Below are 18,756 nucleotides of genomic sequence, written 5' to 3' on the forward strand. Positions count from 1 at the left end.
AAGCAATGACCTCTAATAACCATTAGGCATTTACAGTAAGTTTTCAATCCATTTTAGTTTTAAAAAAAAATTACCAGCACACAGTACTTAAGAGGATGGTGTCACACACATACCAACCCAAAAGGTAGAATATCATGACTCCAAAAAAAGCCTTAATACACCTTGAATAGAGATGATGGGAAAATAAGATAAAGGCTTTTCTCCATTTTTTTTTTTTTTTTTAAGTATTTATTGCAGCCCCCAAGGCGGTGCTAGGCCTTTGGTTGAATTTAAGTTTTAAGGACATATTATGTAACTTCTTGTCCACAGAACAGTAATAAAATATCAAGCCTAGTCTCATTTGAATAATGTGGAAATAAGTAAAAAGCCCCCTCAGACAGCAGACCAAAGGTAAGGAAGAAATCAAAAACTGCTGCAAGGTAGGCAAGGTCACTTAAACTTCAGAGCTGGAAGAACTCATCTAGTCCAACTCCCTCATTTTACAGATGAGGCAACTGAGGCCCAAAGAAGGTAAATTACTTGCCCAAGGTCATACATCAAATTAGTGGCAGAGCGCAAACTAGAGAGTGCAACTGTCTGGCCCCAGCCCAGAGCCACTACTAGTTTCAGGTTGAACAAGAACACTAGTTCTGAGACCTATTAAGAAAGCATCTGAAATAAACTGAAAATTAACCGCATCAATAGAGAGAAATGATTGTCTTCACTAGAGTTTTCTCCTTAGTTCTTCCTGCATTAAAAAAAAAAAAAAAAAGATGATGAAGAAAGGAAAAGAAAAAAAGGTTCATCCACTCATTCAAGTCTGATGTTAAAATCCCTGAAAACATCAGCAATCACTTTAGCTACTCCTTGGGGCAGGATATCAGACCCTCAATTCTCATAAAGGCACCTAAAGGTCAAAAATATCTGTAGAGGAGGAAGGCCAGAAGATAGGACTCAAAAAGGGGACACCAAAACAAAACAAAAATGACCCCCTCATTTTCCAAGGTTTTTGTTTTTTTTGCTGTTCTTTTCTTTTTGCTGGTGTCCTCTAGGTAATGGTATTGCCTCTGGCTATTGATGCTAACTTAGTAACCAACCCTTGTAACCTCAGTATTTGTTTGAGCAGCATTCAAGTGGAAGCAACTAAACCTTTCAAAGGGGAAAATTATGAATATGACTCATTTCTCTCTATCTGAACTACCTGAAACTCAGCAAGAATCAGGAAGCACACTAAGCAGTCAAACTGATATCAAATGCCAAAGCAGTGAAGTTCTTTTCAATACTTTACAGGAAGCTTCCTTGGGTCCTGTCCCAGTTTGCCCTGGTGTTTTAAAGAAAGTTCTACTAAGTATGGTTATCTGGCTTCCTTGCCCAGTCGGGAAAATGAATCAGAAAGGGAAGAAGGAACTAAGGGGAGGTATACTAGTAACACACAGGAAGTGGTTGCTGTCATTAAAGGGGCGGGGGGAGTATAACAAAACCAAACATTCCAAACCATAGGAGTCTGCGACCATTTAGTGCAGGTAAAACAGTCCCACATGTCTTAGCAGCCTCTAAAGTCTACAAGACAGGAGGCACAAAAGAAACACTGTATCTAGTATGTTCTCTAATGTACATATCAAATAACTCCACCCAAAAAAATGGCCAAAGTAAAAAAAGTTTTACTGCTTAAATAAGGCAAGTTTGGATTATGCAGAAAATTCCATTCCACAGTGATACCAGATAAATAAGATAAACAACCTAGCAACACTGGGACAAGTGCTTACAGACAAGGCTGGGCCTGAGGATGCTATGAATAAGGCCACTAACTTTTTACATCCTTCCTGATATATCTTAGGAGAAAAGAAATTATCTAGTTGTGAGGAAAAAATAGAAAGGTTGCACACAAGATTCTCATACCCCATCTTCAATAATCTTGCAAAGGAGGACTTAGGTGATTATTTACAGATAGCTATCCGCAACAATGGGTTCTGCCTTTAGGAAGGAAAAAAAAAAGCATTTTTTTCTATCTGCTAGTCTTAGCCAAACCCCATCCACAAAAGAGTTGTTAACTGACTTTACATACATGTAATTGCTTTCATATACTCATTTACCCCAGTAACCTAAAATTCACCATTTTCCCAATCTGCTATTATTAAATGCCAGTAAAATGACTCAATGATGGAGGGAGCAACCTATAGAAACTATCAACAAAAAGGATTATTCTGCCTTACTGAGAATAAAACTTCTTCTTCCAAAAGGCTCTCAAAGAGGTTCTGAACTAATCTGATTTTGCATAATAGCTAGTAACTACTAACTAGTTACCACCAAACCAGGAATCGAAATACTTCACCATATATTCTTTAATCTCCACATATACTTAAGAAGCACCATGGAACATGTAAAATTTCCCTTCTTCAGATGGGCATGGTCAAAAAGACAACTGCAATAAACTTTCGAAATAAGATATTTATCATCTGGAAGACAGGACATTTTATTTTGCCTTCAATGTTCTATTACAAATACCCCCTCTCTACACTACACCCTTCCACACGAAAGTGGATTTTTAACTTTGAAATACAACACAGCTCATATGTGTTCATTTTATTTGGGTATTCTGAGTATGGTTATCCCTAAGCCAGGTCACTCAACCTGTAAACCTACAATGTTTACAGGAGGAATGGGACAGGCAACCTATTTGCCTATTAGGTCAATACAAACGAGCCATGCTTCTAGAAAAACAAGGTTATACGGCAGTGATTTATTATCATTATCTTTGTATACCAGGGGTAGTATACTATAAAAAATGACAGACTATATCCCACAAAAGAATCTACTCCCTGGAAAATAAAGGCAACACCATTTTGGATTTAAGGATTTCCCTTTGATAATGCACTGAAAGGCACTAGACAAAAGTGGAATGGGCCTCATACTGGATTGATTATAAAGGTACAAACCTGGTTCATCTCTCTCTCAGCTTCCACTGAAATTCAATATTCTGAGAGTCTCTGAGATATGAACTAGCTAGAGAAAACACACCCAGAACCATATACTCAGAGCAATCAGATTCCAAGAACTGTGGACACTATTCTACTCTTAAAATAGCCATAAAATCTTAAACACTGTGATTCTTTTAGTCTTACTCATCAAAGATGACTACCTCTAAGAAACGTAAATACTGTTCAACAACTATAAGCCCTCAGAAATAACTGATTATAATATACTAGATGTTTTCTCAAAAGCATGTGACTGAACCTAGGCACAAGTATAAAGCAATTAATAACTAGAAGTACTTCTATGTACTTGTCGTATTTTTATGGCTCTTTGCAAAAGGAAACCAAAGTGGGTGGCTTGGCCTGAAAGACAGACTACTTAGCAAATATTTTCCACAATACTTTCCCTAGATGATTAAACATGTAAACCTTCTTTAAAGTAGAATAGGAGGCAATGGATTATATCATAGCATGCTTGTGGTTCTAATCTAACATCCTCAATTTTTAAAATCTGTTATTCTAAAACTCTCTCCTCTTGCTCCTATTCTTCATTCACAATAAAACAGACCTAAGTAAAAAATTTCTAGAGAATGAAGATACCTTTTAAAAAATCTGCCAATAAAACGTAAAATCACCAAACTTTACAGATTAAGATTAGGTCTTTAACAGAAGTATCTGTAAGTACTCAAGAGTATAAATGAGTTGGTAGAAATGTTATTTTAAAAAACAAAATACAAGTAGCTTGGATCAAGATATGTTTAAATCACAGCAATAAGCAAACTCAGTGGTTTCTAGGATGGTCTTACTAAGAAGACCTAAGCAAAGAAGTAGAAGATTTGTTGATTTAAGTTGATATAAGGATGACTATCATGCATTAAGTGTTTCTCATGTCTCAAACTTGTAACACACCTGAAATAATCTTATTACACTTAGAAAGGCCCTCCATGAAGAAAGCAAAAACAGCTGAAAGATAATCCTTGATTTATTTCACACTATTTATCCTGTAGACAACCTACTTATAGACAATCAGGCCTAGTTTTGCTACAGTAAAATAAAAGTTAAAAAAATAACCAACCCTACACTTGATACATAATGTCCATAGGGAAGTCCTGGTAGAGTGGGAGAAAAAAACCAAAGCTGCCCAATAGTACTGGCTGTTTGCCTGTCACTTAGTAGAAGGTGTCTCGCCACTAAGGTTGGACTCAAAAGTGCAAAAGAAAAAAAACTTAAAAATCAAACCTAGAATTCAACTTTGCATGTTGAGATTCAGTTTTATTTATGCTACTAGCTAAGTAAAAAGCATACATATTGTATCTGTGGTACAGTCAATACATTTGCAACTTTTCTACTTAAATTCTCTATACAAAGTCACTGCCAATTCATATGATCATTGATGGCAAAGGGCTTAGAATAACCAAAAGGTATAAAAAAGTTTGCAGTCTTGCCCCAAGATACAAAAACTGAATTTTAAACAATGTCATAACATACATGATTTAAACAGTATACGAAAAAAAAGTCACACGTCAAATCAAGTACAAAAATATCCAAACTACCTATTATGAACGGTAATGTTTCCCTTATTCTGCACTGTATTTAACACGGAATTTAGCAATTCCCAAAATATTCATTATTTAGTTTAAGCACTGCCACCTTTGCAGAATGGTTAAGATATTAGATGGAGTGACACTGCTTTTAGTGTTTTTAAAAATACAAAACCTTTCCCTATGTTAATGAAGGAAAGAAATTCCTCCTCTAGGCTTCTTAGTAACCAACCCTGTGCCTAGAAATATAGAATACATCTACTGTTTAACAGGGCTAAAGTAGATTTCGTGATAAATAGTTATCCAACAAAGATAACAAATGTAATTTTAAATGATATTCCTTTGGTAATTTTAAGGAATTCTCAATATACAGAGATTAGTGTTTTGCCTTGGCAAAAGAAAAATTGAAGTCGCAAGACAATCTGAATTGAAATCATCTTCACTAGTTTAACTTGAAAAAAACATTTGCATAAAAGGTTATAATACATTACTATCTTCTTTTTTAAACACAGAGTAAAGTTGCTCTTGGTAAAATTAACTCACCCGCATGGCACAATATTTTGGAGTAAAGTATGTTCAACAATAACAACTCACACACAAGATAACATAGGTGAATTAACTTTGAGAACTTCTCTGCCTTTAAAATCAGCAATATTGAATTTATTCTGTAGAATAACACACATATCAATGTTCTGCATATAAAAGGCTCTAAAACATTTTAAAGGGCTAAATTTTCCAGCATTGGAATGATTCCTTCATACATAACTGGTGAAGATTTAATGTGTTTTTCCTGATCTTCAAGCTCTGAGCCATGCCTGAAAAGTTCTAAATAGGAAAAAAAAATTGTTTAATCCAGTTTCTGTCTGCTAGGAGCAAGGCAGCAAACACATTTTTCAACCCCTTATGAAAAGATAAAGCAGAACAAAAGTGAAATATATCTTCAGATTATAAACAGGATTGCATTTTATAGTCCACCATCCTGATAATGTTAAGGGCCCCAACATTAAGTTAAAAGACCTCAGTCTAAAGGCTGTGGGTCGGCAATAGGCATGGTGTGAAGTACTTCATCTAGGAGCTGGAGGGCCCGGTGTAAGTGAATCTCAATCCAGCAAGGTGTTTCCTTGATGCTCTGTCTTGGGTAATCAGGCCCCCAGCCTTTCACAAAACTCATCCTGAGTATGCATAAACGACGAAGGTCATCAACACCGATTCCAGCAGCAGCTGACAAACCTAACAGAAAAGATTTAGATGACGTCAGAGGGATAGCTGATCTCTTCCCATCCTCCCTAAATCTTACATTAATAAGGTGATTAGCTTTCTTTACTTCATTCTCCCCAGCATATAACTTCTCTGTCAAGGTGCCAAAAAGTAAGTGTAGATCTATACTTCATCAACAGGGACTGAAAACTTTTGGTAAAGACCACCTACATTCCACATGGGTCTTCTAGCTACCATCAATTATGAATTACCACAATCCACCAACACCCCACCTGTTTTTCTCTTTAGAAGTGGAGGTGAAGGAATAAAAAACAACTTGTTTTTAAGAGGTAGTGCATGTCTACAGGTTGGTTCTAAGAACCTTACTGTCTGTCTAAACAGTCTAGTTCAGAGTAAGACATGACTAATAATGAGACAGTTAACAGTCCTGGTTCCACTAAGACTTCTTGGATGACCCAGATGATGTCTGTCTCTCAGTTTCACAATGTAACAGAGATAATATGTAATTACTCAACAGGGGGCAGTAGATGAGAATGAAAAATTTAATAATAGATCTGGATTCTTTAGTAAAAGCATGTTTATAACATCAAAACTAGCAAATTAATGGTTTAGATGCCCAAATCTTTAAAAAAATAAAATTTTCTAAATGAGTATGCCTTATCTACCTCGAAATTGTAAACTCCTGAACATAAGTCACAACGGAGACTCTGCATCTAATTTTCCAGTCAAAACATACAGTCATATAGTCAATCTGCATTCATCAATATTACAATGAAACTAATGGGAGGAATTTGTTATGTACTGTAGAGAAACCTGCAGGGCCACTGCAGTTTTCTTAGCCAGTGTGATTTGCTTACCACACTGAAGAGGTTAAGAACAGGGGTTGAATGAATCACTAGTTATGCCTTCAGACGTGGAAGATGGGTGCCACGTGTTTCCATCATAAAAGTCTATAGTCAGGAGTTTAACTCTGCAGTAAAAAATTCCCCATCAGTGTGAAACCTGGCACACAGTTCAATTTTACCCTAAAATTAAAAAAAAGTCTACAAGTTACCAAAATACCACCCTCACTTAGTTTTCTCTCCATGCTTAGCATACTTAAGAAAAAACTGGAGAGGTGCCTAACTCTGAAACTGAAATATGCTTTCCTTCTAGAATAAAGCAAAGCATGTCGGTGATCTCAACCCACCCTGGCTGGTGAGGCAAGAATTAAAAGCATCAGCAAAAAAAAGGGGAGACTGATCAATATAATATAATAACCCCCTTTCTCCTTTATCCCATACTCCCTTTTTTGATACAAAAAGAATGAACACAGGGTCCTAAACAAAGGGCAACTATTACAGAAGAACAGTTCTCTTTTTTTTGTTTACAAATTCAAAAATGTTATCCCAGTAAAAAGAACTTTAATTTCTATTATTGCTGAAATTAACTAATCAACTGAGTCAATCAAGATAAAACGCCAACTACTGCACTTTAAAAAAAAAAAATCAAAAGTATACTTACTGATAGCTGGGGCTATTCCACCTACTGATCCGGGGCCAGGGATGTTTCCTGCCACGGCTGCTGCCTGGGCAGCTGCTGCAGCTTGTGCAGTAGCTGCCTGTTGTTGCATCTGACGATGACACTGACGCAAATCAAAGACCTTAAAAAAAAGTACAAGTCTCATGCCATGAGTCCAGCAGAAAATATTCCATACATCAAAAACCAATGCACAATTTATTTAAAACTCATAGCTTAATTTAGCTCTCAGAATTAAAGAATTAAAAATTTTAATTTTTTATGTATATGTAGTTCTTAGGAAAGGTGGCTTGAAGCTCACCAAGAGGCACATTTCACTATGAGGACAGCTTTGGCTGCCACAGCTCTCTGTATCCTTTATCTAGAGTTCAGTGTGGGGCAGCCATTATTGTCCTTGTGAAAAACCACACCACTGTGTAAAATGAACAGTTAAGAAATCATCCCTCCCTTTCATAACCAAATTGCTGAGAGTTTTCTTTAGGCTGAATCGATGGCCTAGATCACACGGCCAACTTCTTTTCTTTATCATTCTATTTGGAGGAGTGAATAAAAGGCACTGTCACTATATAAGAAAACAACTACATTTCTCAGAGATGCACACTTTAATCCATAGGAGCAAAATAACATGATATTTAGGACTTGTTTTAAAATACTTTAGAAACAGAGGAAAAAGAATAGATGAAGTACATGTAAAATCTTAACAACTACTGAATCTCAGTGATAGATACATGGGATTTCATTAACTAGTTTCTCATTACTTTCTGTATGCTCATGATTAAAAAAAAAATGCTTAGCTTTGAATCCTATCACTGATACCTGCTACCTACATGGGTTAAATTTCTTAACCTCTCTGAGGCCTCAATTTTCTTATCTATAAAATGGGAATGCTAAGTGTACATGCTTTTTTATAAGGTTGTTATAAACTTGGCATAGTATACAGTAAGCTGTCAATAAATGTTACTTATTATATTTTATTTTAGTTTTGGCCTCCCATGTAGCCATTGACCTTTCAGGATAAGTTAAGGAGTTCATAAGTAATTTCAATGTTCTTTATCAGCCATGCCAAGGTCTGGCATTTTTTAAAGCACTGGAAGATTACACAAGCAGAGTGATCATCTTAGAAGTTGCAAGAAAGGAAAACAAGGACAGAGCAGAAGCAAGACTGCTCAATGCACTTTTTTTTATATCATTTTAATTTCTGAACCATGTGACTATATTCCTTTGTCAAGAGTAAATTACATTAAAAAAATCCTTCTAGTATGCACAAAACCCAAATATAAGCAAGCATAATTATCCTTGACAATAAAAGAAATCAAAGAATGCATAACATAGTACTTTATCAGATAAACAACAGGTTTGGAACCCAAACCATTAGTTTTCAGATGCCTGAAAAATTCTGACTGTCTTTAGCCATGGTATTTACATGAAACATAAGAGCATACAACAACAATAAACAAGAGAACCCTCTCCAAACAGCAAACCACATTCCTATTTACTTATTTCTCTGCTCAATGCCAATCTTCCAGCATCAATGACGGACAAAACTTAGACTATCCCATTCTCTGAAGAGATAGAAATTTGTCACAAATAGATGTATTTATTACCTGACCAAACTATCAGTCCTAAAAGGCTTCAGAACAGAAAGCATGACAAAGTCAGGTCTGGAAATCAGAAATCCCGCAATGCCCACAACAAAACCCACTGTTTTTTCAAGATTCCCAAGAGTCCATTAGATTCTGAAATTTTCCACTGGGCTCTCTGACCTCTTAGAAGGCATCACCTAGCACAGTACAAAGTGGGACTCAAATATTTGAAATGCCAAATAGCTCTACAACCACTTTTTTTTAAAGAAAGAAACTAACAAACCTTATTTTTTAGAGCAGTTTTAGGCTCACGATAAAACTGGGTAAAAAGTAAAGTGAGCTCTGCCTCCCTACTCAATCACAGCCTCCCTCACCGTCAACGCCCCGCACCACAGTGGTGCCCCTGCTACATCGATGAACCTACCCTGACACACTGTTATCACCCCAAATTACAGGCTACATTAGGGTTCACTCTTGGTTTTATAATTCTATGGGTTTAGACAAATGTATAACGACACGTATCCAACGTTGTAGTGCCATACAGAGTACTTTCACTACCCTAAAAATCCTATGCGCACTGCCTATGAGTTCTTCCCTCCTCTCTATCCCTGGAAACCACTCATCTTCTTACCGTCTCCATAGTTTTACCTTTTCCAGAATGTCACAGAGTTGGAATCATACAACATGTATGTAGCCTTTTCAGATTGGCTTCTTTCACTTAGTAATGTGCATTTTAGGTTCCTCCATGTCTCTTCATGACTTAATAGCTCATTTCTTTTTAGTGCTGAATAACATTCCACTCTGTGGATGTACCACAGTTTATTTACCCATTCACCTACTGAAGGACATGTTGGTTGTTTCTAAGTTTTTGGCAGCTGTGAATAAAGCTGCTGTAAACATCCGTGTGTAGGTTTTCGTGTGGACATACGTTTTCAAATCATTTGGGTAGATATTAAGGAGTGTGACTGATGGATCATATGGTTAGAATACATTTAGCTATGTAAGAAACTACCAAACTGTCTTCCAAAGTAGCTGTACCATTTTGCATTTCCACCAGTAATGAATGAGAGTTCCTGTTGCTCCACATCCTGGCCAGCATTTGGTTTTGTCAGTGTTTTGGATCTTAGGCATTCTACTAGTATGTAGTGGTATCTCACTGTTGTTTTAATTCACAATTCCCTAATGACATATGAACTTGAACATCTATTCATATGCTTATTTGCTATCAATGTATCCTCTTCACTGAAGCATCATTCAGGTCTTTTGCCCATTTTTTAATCAGGGTGTTTTCTTACTGTTAAGTTTTAAGTGTTTTCTATATTTTCGATAACAGTCCTTTATCAGATGTGTCTTTTGCAAATATATTCTCCCAGTCTGTGGCTAATCATCTCATTCTCTTGACACTGTCCTTCGTAGAGCAGACATTTTTAATTTTAATGAAGTCCAGCCTATCAACTGTTTCTTTCATGGATCCTGCCTTTGATGTTGTATCTAAAAAGTCACTGCCATACCCAAGGTCATCTCCTATGTTATCCTCTAAGAGGTTTATGTTTTACATTTAGGTCTTTACAACCACTTAAAAAAAATTTTTTTTAACCATCATTAACCTAGTATGTCCCGGGAGGAGGGAATACAGCTTACTTATAAATTCCCAGGGTTCAATATGTTCTCAACATATCCCCACCTCCACCATGAGTTATTAAAAATAACCAAGACATATTCACACATAGGTTCTTTACAATATGTTATAAACAATCATAATTTCGATTGTCTTAATCTAAATCTATGCTAACACCAGGAGCACATATTAACCACAGAGATGAAATTTTAAAACTTTTATCTGCAGATGTAGTAAAAATGATTCATTAAGCACCTCAGCAAACCTTCTTTCCACATGGGTTATTTATGTAATTACAGCACCCACACCAAAAGACATATTATTTGGCTATACTGCTAACTAAAACTCAGGCTGCTTCCCCACTGTATACTCTGTCTATACCATAATAGGTTTCATCTGTTATACTGGATAGCAAAATTAAGGCTTTCATTGAAATGCAACCATCTTCCTTTCAAAATTTGACTGAGTTGTTGATAAAAACAATTCAAAGTAACCAAAGGTTTTAAATATTCTTTTTGGCTCAGATCCAAAACATATTTCATCACCACCCCGGGCTAATCAACAATTTACCTCTGATTTCATTTATTTAAACACATTTCCTGTGGATACTCTCATATAAGTTTATTACAAACTTATTATTTAACAAAGGTGAGTGTCTTATAAAGATCACTGTCAACATCTTCAGGATATCTCTCAACCAGGAGCCAAATTTTGGCATTCTTCTTTATAAGGCTCAGTTACAGTACTCTGTTTAAATCAACACCAAGAAATAGTAATCCAGAAAGAGAAACAGGTAATTGTGTTGGTGGTATACTGGGCATCTGAATATAAGACTGCTTTAAGGACTTGCTAAGTAATCTGACCTGGAGGTAAGAATCATGATATATAGTAAATGGGAATAAACTTAAGTGGGATCATAATAACCTTCAACCTAGTCCAGCTGTGGTTTAGAAACACAGCCTGCCCCCTGCCCCTAACATACATGTGTTCAAAAACAAACTGACTCATCATCATAAGAGAAATGCATATCAAAAACCACCACAGTGAGATACCACTTCACACCCTCTAGGATGGCTAAAATCAAAAAGACAGATAACAACAAGTATTCATGAGACTGTAGAGAAATCAGAAACTTCATATACTGCTGCTGTAAATATAAAATGCTACAGCCACTTTGGAAAACAGTTTGGCAGTCCCTTAAAAAGTTACACAGAGTTATTTTATGATCCAGCAATTCCACTCCTTGGTATATGCAAGAGAAACGAAGACGTATGTTCGCACAAAAATCTGTACGTGAATGTTCATAGTGGTATTATTCATAATATAGCCAAAAAGTAGAAACTCGTATGTCCATCAACTGATGAATGGATAAACAAAATGTGGTATATGAAATATTATTCAGCCCTAAAAGGAATGAAGTACAGATATATGCTACATGGATGAAGCTTGAAAACATTATGCTTAGTGAAAGAAGTCACAAAAGGCCACATTATATGATTCCATTTATAAAAATTGTTCAGAATAGGCAAATCTATAGAGAGAAAAAGTAGGTTAGTGGTTGTCTAGAGCTGGCGGAAATAGGTTGTTGGGAGGTAACAGCTAAAGAGTACAAGGTTTCTTTCTGGGGTGAAGAAAATGTTCTAAAATTGATTGTGGTGACGGTTGCACAACTCTGTGAATATACTAAAAATCACTCAATTGTACTCTTTTAATGGGTGAATTATATGGTATGTGAATTATCTCAGTATCTCAAAAAAGCTCTTAAAAAACCTGAGTGTCTACTGCTTAAGCAACACAAACATAACAGATCTTACTTTTGAAAGCAAAAGAGCAACGCCACTTAAACAGAATTCAAACATTTGCTCCATTTAAAGCTTGTAAAATGCCATTTTGTTACATCAGATTTTCATAAATATAAGGTGACTGCTATATCATGAGAGAAGCAGGAAAAAAAAAACAACATCTTAGGAGAAAAAAAAATACAATTTAGTCCTAGCTTCTTGGTTTATAAAATGAAAGAATGGTTCTTCAAACCTATGTTTTCCTCATTTTAACTAAAAAGAAAAAAATGTGTTTGTGTGTATGTATGTGTATTGGGGGTAGGGATGGATTCCCCCATGTGGACTCCCCAATGTAAGGGCACTCCTTCCAAGGGTTCATGTATCTGTATGCAGTTCACCCCAGTAACATGATCTCTGGTGATAATCTACCTGACAACGTAAACTTTAGTTACTGCGGCCCAAAAAATTAGTAAATGAAGAAAAGGCCAATGGTTAGATTTAGGATAAACTTGCATCTCTTTCTGGCTAATAAGAAGACTCTTCTGAAGAACAATATACTTAGTAAACAGAAGTAACTATTTTTAAGTCTTAGTTAATATAACAAAAATGGGATTTTTTTTACTCCACTAAAATGTACCACAAGAGAGTTATTTATTGTTCAAGGCAAAAGTCTGAGATTGCTATAAAAGTCTATCCATGACAGTGGTTTATCAAGTGATGACACGTCTCATACCTGGGTGGCTTTTCAAGGACCATTTGTACCAAAATAGAGATACTACATTATTTGACAATCCTAGAAATTAATTATACAAGATTCCACATTTTTTAAGCTTAAATGTTTTAAATACTACCTCATATCCATTAAGTTCATAACTACTGTCTGGCACAAAGTATATATTCAACACTGTAGTCCTCTGTCCATTCACTTCTAATTGCACAAGTAACCCAGAGACTTGTAGTCAAGATGGATGCATAGTTATGCATAATCACCTTTGCTCTCTGCTCCAAACATATACAAAGACTAGAAAAACTATTAAAAATAGATATCTTCCAAGCCAATCATAAAATTCATGTGGAAATCCAAGGGGCTGGCAATAGCCAAAATAATCCTGAAAAATTACAAAGTTGGAAAGCTCACACTCCCCAATTTCAAAACTTCCTACAAAGCTACAGCAATCAAGAAAGGGTAGTACTGTCACAAGGATAGATATATACAGCAACGAAATAGAATTGATGGCCCAGAAAAAAATCCTTTATCACTTAAGGTCAATTGAGTTTTCAACAAGGTGTCAAGATAATTCAATAAGGGAAAGAACAGTCTTTTGAACAAATGGTTGCTGGAACAACTGGTTCTCATACAAAAGAACAAAGTGGGATCCTTTCCCTACACCATACACAAAAATTCACTCAAAATGGATCATAGACCTAAATATAAGACCTAAAAGTATATAACACTTAGAAGAAAACATAGGCATAAATCTTCATGACCTTGCCTTAGGCAATGGTTTCTTAGATATGACACCAAAAGCACAAGCAACCAAAGAATAGATAGACTATACTAAATTTTAAAACTTTTGTGCTGCAAATCATTATCATGTAAAAAGTGAAAGACAAGCCAAAGAATGGAAGAAAATATTTGCAAATCATGTATTTGATAAAGGACTGATACCCAGAATATATAAAGAACGCTTATAACAATAATAAAAAGACTAAAAAATCCAATTAAAAAATGGGAAAAGATCTGAACAGACATTTCTCCAAAGAAGAAACACAAATGGCCAATAAATACACAAAAAGAAGTTCAACATTATTAGCCATTAAGGAAATGCAAATCAAAACCACAATGAGGCAGATACCACTTCATATCCACTAGGATGGCTAAAATAAAAAAGGCAGATAATAACAAGTGTTGGTGAGAATATAGAGAAACAGAAACCCTCCATATACATTGCTGGTGGAAATGTAAAACAGCACTACCATTCTGGAGAACAGTCTGGCAGTCCCTCAAAAAGTCAGACATAGAGTTATCTTATGATCCAGCAACTCCACTCCTAGGCATATATCCAAGAAAATGAAAAAATACATCTACCTAAAAACTTACACATGACTATTCATAGCAGCATTATTCATAATAGCCAAAAAGTAGACACAACTCATGTCCATTAACTTATGATGGATAAACAAAATCCACAGTGGAGAGCAAGGACGAAAGACAGAAGGTACTTGGGGTACCAGCACCAAACAGGTGTAGAGGACAGGAATTTGACTTCTCAGAGTGATATGGAATGAGAAAACAGGCTCTCCGAGGGCTACAACTGGGCACCTGCCCATAAATCAAGTGCTGGTAAAACAGTTTGACAGTTAATTCAGAAATGCAACTAGGAATAAAATTCTTGTCCATGGCATAGGTAAGCATCAGAGAAATCTATGCAACAGGAAATTAGGCCCTGAGCATACCTGGGGATTGGAACTCAATTTCCTCAAGGGACAGAAATTCCTCTACCTTCTAAATATAAGAATTGGTCCTGAGATGTGGATCCCAGGGTGCCAGACTAAGGCAAAACTGCCCTACAGGGAGAAGCAATGACAGGAAGGAAAAAATAAAAAATAAAATCTCTTGAGAAAAACTTGCCAACAAATATTAAACAGACTACAAAGCATACGAGGAAACACAGCACCACTTAAAAATAATAACAAAGCACAAATAAACAAAATTCCTTGTGGAAAAATTAGAAAACACAAATAAAGATAATTCTATTTGTGTGCTAAGCAATTTCCTAGGACTAAGTGATGAGGCAGAGTTAATTCCACTAACTTACAATAGCTAATCTTAAACATGCTGAGGATGACGGTGAAAAATCTGAAATTAGAAATATATTTAGGGTATCTAATTACCATCTTCCACTTTCAAAAACAGTGTATGTTATAAATTAAAATTAAAATAGGTTGAATATGTAATAATTAATGAAAAATACCTCAGGCTTAATTTGCAAAATAATATAGTAAATAAAACTATTTAATGCACAAAATAACCTTAAAAAAAGTGGTACTGAAGAATTTTTCATTTCTCAGTTCTTAATGTGAAAAGCTATACTTTTAGAATTCCCTTCCATAAAATCCTAAAGGTTGGCTAAGATGCAATTTCAGAGTCTGAGTTTTACATATTTTATATCAAAGGAAATTTGGAGGTTTCACTCAGTATTTTCAAGAGCCTGTGTATTACCCTAAAACATTTAACAAATTTGCTAATAAAACAATAGGGCATGAATGCATCCACAAAACTAAATAACCAATCATATCAATAAAAGTGCCCAGGAAATGTGTTTTATATACAAACATAATTTGATTATTTAATACATAAAGAGACATCTCCCACCTCCATCTCAATTCTTTAAACAACAAACAGAGCTTTCCAAGTCTAAAATATTTGAGTAAAATTGCAACTAACCTTTATATATGCACTTGGGTAGATCTTATGAACAGCGTCTCCAGGTGCACGCCCAGCTTCTCTGTCTAAGTAGTAGCTCTGTACAAAGACTGCGTGGTCACTAAGGCACCTGACCCAAACATCACCTTCACCTTTACATTCCAACTGCACACCTTTGCCTATGTGCAACCTTAGGAAGAAAAAGTGAATCACATTTCATTTTGATAAGTATTTAAAAATAAATTTTAGTTCAGATTATATAGCATACCCAATATTGAAAAATTTTAAAGAATAAAGGACATTATATAATACCATAACCAAAAGATAGCCACTGTTAACATTTCTGTATGTTTCTTTATTTTTTTTAGTATCCTATTCATATGTAATAATGATGAACATTCACATAATGCTTATTATGTATCAGGAACATTCAATATAAATTCTCACTTAACCTTCACAATTCAATTTAAATTAATTTAAAAATTCAGTTAATCACATGAGCCAAATTTTAACTGCTCAACAGCTACATGTGGCTAGAAGTTACTATACTGGACAGCACAGATATAAACCATTTCCTTCATCACAGAAAATTCTATTAGACAGCACTGGCTTAGAGAGTAGATAACTTATCAAAAGCACACAGCTAGGGATAGAGCCAAGATTATGTGCTTATGCACACACACATTTCCTTAAAGAGTTGAGATCACACAGTACCTAAAATTGTGTATGTTTTCCTGTAATATTTCATCTTAAGTATTTACATTTGATTATGTAAACTTTTTATATTTTAATGACTGCATAAAAATGAAAGTGTATTAAAATTTACTTAACCATTTACCTTTTATTATCAGTCTTCCATTATAAATAACACCTGTGGAAACATGTCTTCATTTTATGTTATTTCCTCTCAATAAATTTGGAGAAATACCATACAATCAGAGGAAATAAAAACTAGTTTTCAAACCGGGTTCCAAAAGGTCTAGTTACGATTCAAAACACAGAAACCTCACTAACTTTTAAAAAAAGACTGTATTTTATCATCTTTTAAATAACAAACATCTACAATTCAAATGAAATGCTTACAAATTCTGAATTTTCAAGACGATCTTTATTCTTTTATCTATATTTGAAAACATAATTTACATTGAAAGATATCTCTGAATAAAAGACAATGTACTATGTTCAATTTTTAAAATTAACTATCTATCTATACAATCAATACCTTGCTCTCTCAATGGCTTCTGTCCTGTGGACATTGGAGAGTTGACCCAAGCAAAAGCGATCTCCTCCAGAAGGGTCTACATAACCATCAACAGTAACAACAGGACAGCTTGAAGGAACCTTAAACGTCTCTCCTACTTGAACATCCATTTCAAAGTAAGCAATGGAACACCAATACTCAGGAGCTATAGGAGATAAATGGGAGAGAACAGCCAATCATGTGAGAAAGATTTAAGGCTTTTACTTTCACTCCATATGACAAAGCTTTTCTTAAAGGGTGAAGGAAAGGGATAGCACCCAGAAGAATTTATAATGCATTATAAAGTACGCACTGCCATGACTTCTACTTTTCAGCTTAGTATCTAACATTCTTGAAACTTAAAAAAAGTCATTTTTAAAATCTGGAATTTGGTTCTTACCTGAAAGTACCCAATCAACAGGGAATTTAAAGACCGGAAATAATTAGAAACATAAATTTTTTTACCATGATGTTTCATCTAACTGCACATAATATTTTCTATGTAGTCTGAACTTTTATTTTTTTTTTAAAGCACACTGATTCTAATACGTATTTCAGAGAAGTGTTCTTGAATAACATCAATCTATGGTATATATTTATAGATCCCTAAATGAAAGAGAGGGCATAACCAAGTCAGACATCACAGACAAGAGTCAAGGTTAATTACACTCCAACTACACAGTTTCTATGAGCAGGATTTTTCAGTTGTCTCTTGGATGAAAGGTCATTTGTCCCATCTGTATTTTTAGTGAAGTCCATTCATGTTAACTACTATAATTTTTTTAAATTATTTTTTTACATAGCAGGTTCTTATTAGTCATCCATTTTATATACATCAGTGTCGACATGTCAACCCCAGTCTCCCAATTCATCACACTGCTTTCCCCCCGATCGCTTTCCCCCCTTGGTGTCCATACGTCTGTTCTCTACATCTGCATCTCAATTTCTGCCCTGCTAACTGGTTCATCTGTACCATTTTTCTAGGTTCCACATATATGCGTTAATATACAATATTTGTTTTTCTCTTTCTGACTTACTTCACTCTGTATGAGAGTCTCTAGATCCATCCACGTTTCTACTAATGACCCAATTTGTTCCTTTTTATGGCTGAGCAATATTCCACTGTATATATATATATACACCACATCTTCTTTATCCATTCGTCTGTCAATGGGCATTTAGGTTGCTTCCGTGTCCTGGCTATTGTAGATAGTGCTGCAATGAACATTGGGGTGCATGTGTCTTTTTGAATTATGGTTTTCTCTGGGTATATGCCCAGTAGTGGGATTGCTAGGTCATATGGTAGTTCTATTTTTAGTTTTTTAAGGAACCTTCATACTGTTCTCCATAGTGGCTGTATCAATTTACATTCCCACCAACAGTGCAAGAGGGTTCCCTTTTCTCCACATCCCCTCCAGCATTTATTGTTTGTAGATTTTCTGATGATGCCCATTCTAACTGGTGTGAGGTGATACTTCATTGTAGTTTTGATTTGCATTTCTCTAATAATTAGTGATGTTGAGCAGCTTTTCATGTGCTTCTTGGCCATCTGTATGTCTTCTTTGGAGAAATGTCTATTTAGGTTTTCTGCCCATTTTTGGATTGGGTTGTTTTTTTTAATATTGAGCTGCATGAGCTGTTTATATATTTTGGAGATTAATCCTTTGTCCATTGATTCATTTGCAAATATTTTCTCCCATTCTGAGGGTTGTCTTTTGGTCTTCTTTGTAGTTTCCTTTGCTGTGCAAACAGTTTTAAGTTACATTAGGTCCCAATTGTTTATTTTTGTTTTTATTTCCATTACTGTAGGAGGTGGACCAAAAAAGATCTTGCTGTGATTTATGTCAAAGAGTGTTCTTCCTATGTTTTCCTCTAAGAG

General features: G+C 35.2%; 1 protein-coding gene across 2 annotated transcripts in view; it reads right to left on the reverse strand.

Moving 5' to 3' along the window:
- Positions 1–205: 205 nt before the first annotated feature.
- The window catches only part of SMAD4 (SMAD family member 4), a 59,283-nt gene continuing 40,732 nt past the window's right edge, over positions 206–18,756 (reverse strand). The window contains exons 9-13 of one of the 2 annotated variants that reach the window (XR_003793988.1): positions 16,860–17,043; positions 15,659–15,827; positions 7,214–7,352; positions 6,568–6,680; positions 5,582–5,722 (exon numbers count right to left, since the gene is read on the reverse strand). Coding sequence is in view for 1 of the 2 variants with exons in the window: in XM_029225660.1 (XP_029081493.1) it covers positions 5,511–5,722; positions 7,214–7,352; positions 15,659–15,827; positions 16,860–17,043 (704 nt within the window). In the remaining variant the exon portion in view is untranslated. Of the gene's footprint in view, positions 5,723–6,567; positions 6,681–7,213; positions 7,353–15,658; positions 15,828–16,859; positions 17,044–18,756 lie in introns of both variants that reach the window. The other variant, XM_029225660.1, reaches the window with a different exon arrangement.

Source organism: Monodon monoceros, unplaced genomic scaffold (genome assembly GCF_005190385.1).
Source record: "Monodon monoceros isolate NGI ecotype Baffin Bay Population unplaced genomic scaffold, NGI_Narwhal_1 Super_Scaffold_1, whole genome shotgun sequence".
Classification (NCBI taxonomy): domain Eukaryota; kingdom Metazoa; phylum Chordata; class Mammalia; order Artiodactyla; family Monodontidae; genus Monodon; species Monodon monoceros.